Source organism: Garra rufa, chromosome 11 (assembly GCF_049309525.1).
Source record: "Garra rufa chromosome 11, GarRuf1.0, whole genome shotgun sequence".
In the NCBI taxonomy this organism is placed as follows: Eukaryota; Metazoa; Chordata; class Actinopteri; order Cypriniformes; family Cyprinidae; genus Garra; species Garra rufa.
The window spans coordinates 48,541,296-48,552,130 of NC_133371.1; the positions used below are offsets into that span (position 1 = coordinate 48,541,296).

Here is a 10,835-nt window from a genome sequence, read left to right on the forward strand (position 1 = left end):
GTGACTTCAGAGTGTTGATCGTAAATCATTTCTTTCAGATCAGGATTTTTGAGTGATTTTACGAATCTTTATCTTAATCTTTAGAAAACATGAAAGTATTAAGGCAGTATTTTTAATTCTTATTTGTTTTAATTGTGAATGATTCAATTAATATTTAGTATTTAGTGAGTGATTGACATTATACTGATTATTGACATTGTCAATTACCTCAATTCTCAGTTACTACAATGCATATGTAAAAATATTGATATAATAAATATATTAGTAGTAAACTATATAAAAATTATTCTACAACCTAGTGACATGTTCTCTAAATTCACCCAAATGCTAATTCCTTAAAGCAGCTGTAGTTTCACACAATTCTAAAGCACCTGGTCATTCTTTTTATTGCAGGAAAGACGTCGACTCGCGATCCAGAATGCAGCACAGCAGTGGGAGGGGCTAAAAGCATGCCTCGAGCTTCCTGCCCAGAACGGCACAAAGGAAGATGTCAGTCCAGAAAACAGCCCCGCCCACAGCCCCGCCCAGACCAATGGGAACACGCAAGAGACGTCGCCGGACGAGCCCAAGTGAGGGTCACTCATAAGTTCATATATATATATATGTGTGTGTGTGTGTGTGTGTGTGTGTGTGTGTGTGTGTGTGTGTGAGTGTGTGTGAGTATTTGACTGATGTGATTCTCTGTCACAGACGCTTAAGTCCGCTCACAGTCTCAGCCGGAGGGAATGAGAGCAGGTTACGATCGACCAGTCGACCAAACAGCCCCAGAGACCCCAGGTACATCCAATTGTTGGGCTCCTTTTAAAGCTGAAATACTTTCTTAAAGCCCCCCTGAAATTTTTAAGGGCCAAGCATTGAAAGTGCGTAGGCACCTATTGAAATTGCTGGCGCTCCTATTATTATTATCATTGTTTTTCAGTTTCTTCCGCTCGAGTCTAAAATTGTAAGGTTTTTCTATTTTTAATAAATTGTAAAAACTGCTTTTTCGAACTCATCCTAGACGGTTTGTCTGATTTTCACCAAAATTGGCTTAGATCATCTTCAGACCATGCAGGCACAAAGTTATGGAATTCGGGTTGATTAATCAAACCGTTCTCGAATAACGTGCAAACGAATTCTACGAAAAGCGCGCAAAAAAGGATGTGAGGCTATATCTCCGCAATGGTTTGGCATATTGAGACCACATTTGGTGTGTGTTATAACAAGCATGACCTGAGGCTACCTGCACAGTTTCAGTGCAGTGCCACCTAGTGGTCAGGAGATACGAAAAATGGCTATTGCCGAGTCCAGCGATACCAAACATTCCCGGTTTTGCCTTTTGGTTTGTGCAACTTTGCATTTTAGTGCTTAAAAAACATTTGCCAATATCTTAGAAACTGTTACTCCTATTGACATGAAACCACCGTAAGAAATTCGAAAACATAGCGTGTCAGCTGTACGGTAATGCCCAATTGCCAAAATTTTGATTGGCCATTTTTTCTCTTCTTATATAAAAAAAATGTGTATAACTCCAAAACAAAATGAGATATTTTCACCAGATATGACACACATATGTATGGGCACACTCTAAGGACACATAAAAACTTTGGTGAAATTTTGCCTCTTGGTGGCGCTATCATTAAACAAAACATGAAATCGCCATTGACTACAGTAGAGTATAATGATAGAAAATGCTACATTTTACGAATGCATTGGTGTACCATTACAAAACTTTGTATGTACCATCGAGACCATGACTTGAAAGTACTCAAAAGGTTTTGAGACAGTGCCACCTTGTGGTCAAAAGTTATAATGAAATTTCAAATAAATGCTAATAGCTTTTAGTTCTTGGTTAAAGGTCACATGACATCTGACAACAAATAATATATATATTTTTTGTTTGATTTAATTTATTGCTTTTTTATTAATAAGTTTTATTGAGATATTTTACGTTATTCATTTTAAATGTAGTTTTTATTTTTTTCATTTATATATTTAATTATTTATTTTTTTAATTATTACCAAATGTTTTATTTTGATTGATTGTTTTTGAATAATGCATTTATTTTACTTGTATATTTTTATGATTTATTAGTAAATGTTTTATTGTATGTTATATTAAACATCAAACTTATCAAGTTATAAGAAAAGTGGAGAGTGGGCACTTTCATGTGTTTTAATACTTGCTAAAAGCGTCTGAGTGACCCACAGCAGACTGATCGGATTCCTGGTGGCTCTCTTTGTAAATTAGTCCATTAAATAAAGAATTTGTGCGTAGGAGCAGAGTGATTAGTGAGTGAGCAGAAGAGCACTACAGATCCATTAAGGAGCGTCTGCGCTGTGAGTGTTTCTGTCTGTATGTGGGCAGAGAATTACAGCGCCAATCACGTGCATCTCATCAAGAGCGTTCATTAAAAACGTATTATTCTCCTCTGAATTAACCTCTCAAAATTAAATCTCTCAAAACCAAATCGCTCCAATTATAATTAACAAAACCGCACTGGAAACGCTGATGACTGACAGCCATTTGTGTTTTTGATGCTGATTCATCTCTCATCAGTCTATACACTGATTTTGTTTATAAAGGTCATTTGCATGAGTCAGCTACTTTGAGTTTTATTTGTGACCTTGGACCACAAAACCAGTCTTAAGTCGCTGGGGTATATTTGTAGCAATAGCCAAAAATACATTGCATGGTTCAAAATGTTTGATTTTTCTTTTATGCCAAAAATCATTAGGAAATTAAGTAAAGATCATGTTCCATGAAGATTTTTTGTAAAATTCCTACCATAAATATATCAAAATGTAATTTTTGATTAGTAATATGCATTGTTAAGAACTTAATTTGGACAACTTTAAAGGTGATTTTCTCAGTATTTTGATTTTTTTTGCACCCTCAGATTCCAGATTTTCAAATAGACGTATCTCGGCCAAATATTGTCCTATCCTGACAAACCATACATCAAAGAAAGCTTATTTATTGAGCTTTCATATGATGTATACATCTCAGTTTTGTAAAATTTAACCTTATGACTGGTTTTGTGGTCCAGGGTCACATTTGTTTTGTATGTATATTTATCACTGTTGCATTAAAACCAGATTGTAATGTGATAATCAGATGTATACATTCATACACAGCTGTAGAAACTCTACTGTTAAAAAGTTTGGTAAGTAACATTTTTTAAGCTCACTAAGACTGCATTTATATGATCAAACATACAGTTAAAGTTTCTGTTAGGACTTGGTTGTAGTATGTGTAATTAGCTGTATATAAAAACAATAGAAGTGTAAGCCATAGCTAAATCAGATGTGCATGACAGACACTGTGGATCTCTTCGTGCCAAATGTGAATTTAAACAGGCTGGAGTCCAAATATTCCTCTCAGAAGAGTTTCTGTCCAGACATGTTGAAATCATTCATACTGTGGTGTGTAACAGGAGGTGTTTTGCTCATGTGATGTGTTATGATTTGTGTTTGCAGACCGCAGGATGCCAGCGGTCCCAGTGTTCAGAGTCTGTCCATGTCTGACAGTCACCTGGCGGAGCTGGACGGCGAGACGCTGCGTTTGTTCGGCCCCGCGGCCCTAGAGACGCTGGAGCGCTGCTGGGGCGTTCAGACGGCCTCGAGTGTCACCACCATCGCCTTCAGATACATGCCCTTTGACTCCATCATTCCCATGTTCCTGCGCATCCGCCTCAAATTCCCCAACCTAACAGTGAGAAGATCACAGTGTTCCACACACAGTCTGCTCAGTTTCACTAAAGAAAATAGTTACAGTCAAAGCCTGAGTCTTTGATCAACACACAGTTGTGATTCATTACTAAATGAATCCATGTGTTTAAATGAATTGAGTGAGTCAGTGATTCAGTGACTCATTCATAAAGACATTCACCTGCTTCATTTCTGATTGATCTAGTTTTAAACAAATTGAGTAAATGATTCAGTGACTCACTCCTAAAGACAGTCACTCGCTTAGTTTGTGAATGAATCAGTCGTTTGAATCACTCAAGTGAGTCAATCATTCAATGACTTACTCATAAAGACAGTCGCACGCTTTGTTTCTGAATGAATCCATGGTTTTGAACAAATCGAGTGATTCAACGATTCAGTGACCCATGCATAAAGACAGTCACTCGCTTAGTTTCTGAACGAATTAGCCGTTTGAATGAATCAAGTGAGTCAGTGATTCAATGAATCACTCATAAAGACAGTCACTCGCTTCATTTCCAAATAAATTAGCTGTGTGAATGAATCAAGTGAGTCAATGATTCAATGACTCACTCATAAAGACAGTCACTCGCTTAGTTTCTGAACGAATTAGCCGTTTGAATGAATCAAGTGAGTCAGTGATTCAATGAATCACTCATAAAGACAGTCACTCGCTTCATTTCCAAATAAATTAGCTGTGTGAATGAATCAAGTGAGTCAATGATTCAATGACTCACTCATAAAGACAGTCGCTTGCTTTGTTTCTGAATGAATCAGCCGTTTGAATTAATCAAGTGAGTCAATGATTCAATGAATCACTCATAAAGACAGTCACTCACTTAGTTTCTGAATGAATCAGCCGTTTGAATGAATCAAGTGAGTCAATGATTCAATGAATCACTCATAAAGACAGTCACTTGCTTAGTTTCTGAATGAATCAGCCGTTTGAATTAATCAAGTGAGTCAATGATTCAATGAATCACTCATAAAGACAGTCACTCGCTTCATTTCTAAATAAATCAGCTGTGTGAATGAATCAAGTGAGTCAATGATTCAATGACTCACTCATAAAGACAGTCGCTTGCTTTTTTCCAAATGAATCGGCCTCTTGAAGAAATCAAGTGAGTCAATGATTCAGTCACTCGCTTCATTTCTGAATGAATCCACAGTTTTGAACAAATCGAGTGAGTCAGTGATTCAGTGACTAATTCATAAAGACATTCACCTGCTTCATTTCCGACTGATCTAGTTTTGAACAAATTGAGTAAATGATTCAATGAATCACTCATAAAGACAGTCACTCGCTTAGTTTGTGAATGAATCAGTTGTATGAATCAGTCAAGTGAGTCAATCATTCAATGACTCACACATAAAGACAATTACTCGTTTTGTTTCTGAATGAATCCATGGTTTTTTTCTGAATGAATCAGCCGTTTGAATGAATCAAGTGAGTCAATGATTCAATGAATCACTCATAAAGACAGTCACTCGCTTTATTTACAAATGAATCAGCTGTGTGAATGAATCAAGTGAATCAATGATTCAACGACTCACTCATAAAGACAGTCTTTCACTTAGTTTCTGCATGAATCAGCCATTTGAATGAATTGAGTCAATGATTCAGTGACTCATTCATAAAGACCATCATTTAATTTCTAAATGAATTCACGGTTTTGAACAAATTGAGTGAGTCAACAATTCAATGACTCACGCATAAAGACAGTCACTCGCTTTGTTTCCGGATGATTTAGCCATTTAAATGAATGTAGTGAGTCAATGATTCAATGACTCATTCATAAAGACATTGACCTGCTTCATTTCTGAATGAATCGTGAGCGTTTAAACACACATGTGTCATGCTGTTGTGTCCTGCGCAGCACCTGATGTTCATGGAGACAAACATCACTCATCTCCCTCAGCTGGCGGCTCTGGCTCAGATTCGGCGTCTGGAGCAGATCAGCGTCCATCCGGAGGGGAATCCGGTGGTGAGACTGACCCTCTGGAGATCCTTCCTCATCTACAGACTGCAGCATCTCAACCTGCAGAAGATCAACGGCACTGAGGTGCGAGCAGCATCAGTCTCTACTGTCATTGTGCGTGTGTCAGGAGCGTGTGTGTGATGATGTTTGTGTGTTTCAGGTCACTATGAATGAGGTCATGGCATCGGAGCGGATGTTCGGCGCTCTGGGTCACGTTGCTGCTACAGAAACGCCACGCTGCCGCCTGCTGCTGCTGCTGGAGGAATCCAGGTGTGTGTGTGTGTGTGTGTGTGTGTGTGTGTGTGTGTGTGTGTGTGTGTGTGTGAGACGACAGGCCAGTGCATGTCCACAGCAGCTGCCATCCTGAGTGTGAGTGTGTGTGTGTGTCCAGGATTATTTCATCGCTCCAGGATTTACAGTATTAAACACAGTTTGTTCTTGTGCTGTTCACAAAATCTTTTCATTCGTCTCCTGCACTTATGAGCATTTCAGAATCTTTAAAAAGTGTTATTTTTGAACCTGGAAAAGTCATAGCAGTTCATAAAATTAAACTTAAAACCATGGTAATTGAATTATATTAAATTAAATTGCTTATTTTTGTATTAAATTTAAATTTTAAATTTAAATTTAAATTTAAATTTAAATTTAAATTTAAATTTAAATTTTAATTTAAATTTTAATTTTAATTTAATTTTTTATTTTAATTTCAATTTTTATTTCAATTTTTATTTTAATTTCAATTTTAATTTAGGTTGACATGAACTTTAGAGGCTTTACTTTATTTAATTTTAATTAAAATTTTTAATTTAGGTTGGCTTGGACTTACTTTATTAAATTAAAATTTTAATTTTAATTAATTTTAATTTTAGTTGACATGAACTTCAGAGACCTTACTTATTTTAATTTTAATAATTTAGATAGGCATGGACATCAGATGCCATACTTTATTTGATTTTAATTTAATTAAAATGTTTTATTTTTTGGACTTCAGAGGTCTTCATTTAAATTTAATTTAATTTAGGTAGGCATTGACTTCAGATGCCTTACTTTTTTAAATTTTAATTTGATTAAAATATATAATTTTTTACTTTACTTACTTTACTTTACTTTATTTTAATTTAATTTAATTTAGGTAGGGATTGACTTCAGATGCTTTACTTTTTTATTTTATTTTTTTATTTTTATTTAATTTTCATTTTAATTTCGGTTGACACGAACTTCAGAGGCCTTACTTTGTTTGATTGTAATTTTAATTAAAAAATATTAATATTAATTTGTTGTTCACCAGTTAATTAATTTTATTTATTTATTTATTGACTGCAATTCATCTCCACATGGTTTCAGTCCCAAATCAAACGACCCACAGTAGATCATTTCAGACCACATTCATGAGCATCTTTCCGTCTCAGACGTATTGTTTCTGTGGCGTATATCAGTGGTTCTGTCCATCCCGTTAAAGGAAGCGTCAGCTGCAGTTCCTGCTGGACGGACGCGGGCGCAGAAGCGGTCAGAGTCCAGAGGAGCTGAAGGAGAACGGCAAACAGCTGGGAGACGGTTTGAGTCGAGCGCTCTTCAACTATCCCAGCAGACTCTCTGACGGCCCTGAGGTGAGAGCGCCAATACTTATGATCACCCTGATCTCAATCCAGCATCACTAACTCTGACTGTGTGTGTGTGTGTGTGTGTGTGTGTGTGTGTGTGTGTGTGTGTGTGTGTCAGGAGGGCGGCGCTGACGTGTCGGAGCGTTCTGCGATGGTGCAGCAGTATCTGCGAGGGCTGATCCACAGAGCGTCGGGTCACTGCGTGAAGGCGGACGCGCTGCAGAAGATCTGGCCGTCGCTCTTCGGTGAGATGGTGAGAGACTGTGTGCTGGAGATGAGAGACAGACAGGCCTTCAGACAGACCAGTCTCCAGCGGCTCCACAGTAAATCCCAGACGTGAACACTGAGTCTGAATGTACTGCAGTCTCTCCTGCTGACTTTAGTTATTCTGAGCGGATCTGCTCAGTCCTGTGGTCCAGTAACTTCTTCTGACGTCTCTAATGGTGCTCCTGATCAAACATCCTCCACACAGGTGCATTACACGCGTCTCACATACAGACCTCAGTACAGTCTGTGGAGTTACACTGCAAACATGTCAACACTTCAACTAACAAGATGAGCAAGATGAACAAGATGAAGATTCTTTTTAAACTGTTGTTCTGCCATGATGTAGTTATGCTGGAGGAGAAATCGGACTGTACAGTAATATCATTTGTTTTATTTTATATTTTTTTAATTATTTATATTTTTTTTTTTCATTTCATTTTATTAGAGCCCAAGCTGAGTCAATTTTATTTTAACATTTTATTTTTATTATTCTATTATTTTAGGCTGGTACGGACTTCAGATGCTTACAGTTTTATTTTATTTTATTTTATTTTATTTAGTTTTATTTTATTTATTTTTTTATTTGTATTTATAATTTTTTTTAGTTTTATTTGTATTATTTTTTATTTTATTTCATTTTATTAGGGCCCAAGCTGATAGTCTATTTTATTTAAAAAAAAAATATATATATATATATTATTTCAGGCTGGAATGGACTTCAGATCCTTTACTTTTTCAGCTTTTTTATTTTATTTTATTATTTTATTTTATTTTATTTTATTATTTTATTTTATTATTTTATTTTATTTTATTATTATTATTATTATTATTATTATTATTATTTTTATTTTTTTTATTAGGGCCCAAGCTGTGGAGTTACACTGCAAACATGTCAACACTTCAACTAACAAGATGAACAAGATGAAGATTCTTTTTAAACTGTTTTTCTGCCATGATGTAGTTATGCTGGAGGAGAATTAGAGCCCAAGCTGAGTCAATTTTATTTTAACATTTTATTTTTATTATTCTATTATTTTAGGCTGGTATAGACTTCAGATGCTTATTTTATTTTATTTTATTTAGTTTTATTTTATTTATTTTTTTATTTGTATTTATAACTTTTTTAGTTTTATTTGTATTATTTTTATTTTATTTTATTTTCTTAGGGCCCAAGCTGATAGTCTATTTTATTTTAACATTTTATTTTTTAGTATTATATTATTTTAGGCTGTAATAGACTTCAAATGCCTTACTTCTTTCAGCAGTTTTCTTTTATTTATTTAATTAATTATTATTATTATTATTATTATTTTTTTTTTTATATTAGGGCCCAAGCTGATAGTCTATTTCATTTTAACATTTTATTTTTATTATTCTATTATTGTAGGCTTGAATGGACTTCAGATGCCTTACTTTTTTCTGCAGTTTTATTTGATTTGATTTCATTAACAACTTTAAACATGTCAAGAGTTTAACTAACTAGTGCAAGATTCTCTTCCGACTCTGCTCTGCCATTAACTGGATGTGAAATGAAGACCTAGGTTTATGTTGAGAGTTTAACCTGCACTTGAGCTGCATGATCATCTGAGTTTGAGCTCATGTTTGTGTCGATGAAGCGCTTGCGTTCAGGTGTGAGTGTGTAGAGCGTGTTTCAGATCTTCTGTTCATTCTGTCTATGATGCCTGTCGTTTCCTCATATTGAATGTCAAAATCAAACCACATGATCTTTCACTATTTATGTTTTGTATTTGACTGATTATTAAAAAGATAAAAGTGAAAAAACTTTGACCTGAATTTGCTAACAAAATGTTTGCCTTTTTTTAACAAATGAAATAATTATTGAATTATTTAATTTTTTTTAAAATAATTTATTTTATTTCATTTTATTATGACCCAAACCAATTTTCTGTTTTACTTATTTTATTTTATTTTTTATTATTCTATTATTTTAAGTTGGCACTGGCTTCAGAGGCCTTTATTTGTGCAACATTTTTTTATTGGAATTAATAAATTATTTTTTATTTATTTGTTTAGGTTGGCATGGGCTTCAAGGGCTTCCATTTTTTGCAGTTAATATTTCTTTCTTTCTTTCTTTCTTTCTTTCTTTCTTTCTTTCTTTCTTTCTTTCTTTCTTTCTTTCTTTTTATTTGTTTGTTTAATTTTTTGGGGGTGGTTAATTTTTGATGGTTGATTTTATTTTAATATATATCTTTTATTTTTATTATTCTACTATTTTAGGTTGTCATGGGCTGCAGAGGCATTTATTTGTGCAACAGTTATTTTATTGCAATTCATTAATTGTTATTTATTAATTTGTTTGTTTATTTTTTAGGGTCCAAGCTAATTTTAATGTTATATATATATAAAAAAAAATAATAATAACATTATATATATATAAAAATTAATTGCAACAGTAATTTAATGCAATTAATTAATTTTTATATATATATAATGTTATTATTATTATTTTTTTATTATTATTATTCTATTATTGTATGTCACCGTGGCCTTCAGATGTTTTACTTTAATTGTCCAACAGTTTTAATTTCATATTTAATTTAATATTTTTAAATATTTATTTGTATTAATAATCTAAAAAAAAAAATGTTTGCTGCTGATAGTGATGCTGTCACACAGGAATCCTTCTCAGATCTCCTTAAACATGTTTAAATCTGCAGAGACAAAAGAAAACATTGCAACCTAATCATACAAAATGAAAACATTTGAGCAGATGAAGTGACAAATAAAGATTCATTTTTCATTTTCATATTCATTTTTGAACCCACTTTTTGTTTTAATGGCAAAAAAAGAGGCATATATGAGGCCAACAACAGACTAAGTTTGTAATCAAAGCACACACATTATATTTGTTTGATGTATTTGTCCTCAAGCCCTAGAGATGATAGATGACCAAGAGTCCATCTGACTGAAGGTGAGTGTTCCTAACAAAATGTCAGTGAAAAAGACCAGTTTAACCTTTAGAAAATATCGGTGGATGTTATGTAGCATTATTTTTTTAAGAATTGTATCAGATTTGCAAACCTTTAATTGGAGGACAGTGATTATTTAGAGACCAGCATGTTATAAAACAGACTCTAAAATCTGCTTGAGAGATTTTAGACCTGTAAATGATGGCATTACATTCGATAAATTGTAGCAGATGAGATGCCTTTGAATCGTGTTTCCTGTTTTTACTGAGTCTCTCTCTCTCTCTCTCTCTCTCTCTCTCTCTCTCTCTCTCTCTAGGAGGTGGCGCGCAGCGCGCTCTCGTTCTGTCTCTGAGCCTCGACTCTCTTCGGAT

At 34.3% G+C, this 10,835-nt stretch overlaps 1 protein-coding gene across 1 annotated transcript in view; it reads left to right on the plus strand.

The window, feature by feature from the left end:
* The window catches only part of LOC141345407 (leucine-rich repeat-containing protein 49-like), a 30,138-nt gene extending 22,091 nt beyond the window's left edge, over positions 1–8,047 (plus strand). Inside the window, exons 11-17 of the mRNA XM_073850258.1 lie at positions 394–569; positions 691–777; positions 3,460–3,694; positions 5,565–5,750; positions 5,827–5,936; positions 7,126–7,273; positions 7,386–8,047. Of these exons, the coding sequence (XP_073706359.1) occupies positions 394–569; positions 691–777; positions 3,460–3,694; positions 5,565–5,750; positions 5,827–5,936; positions 7,126–7,273; positions 7,386–7,607 (1,164 nt within the window). The 3' untranslated portion in view covers positions 7,608–8,047. The remainder of the gene's footprint in view (positions 1–393; positions 570–690; positions 778–3,459; positions 3,695–5,564; positions 5,751–5,826; positions 5,937–7,125; positions 7,274–7,385) is intronic.
* The last annotated feature ends 2,788 nt before the right edge of the window (positions 8,048–10,835 follow it).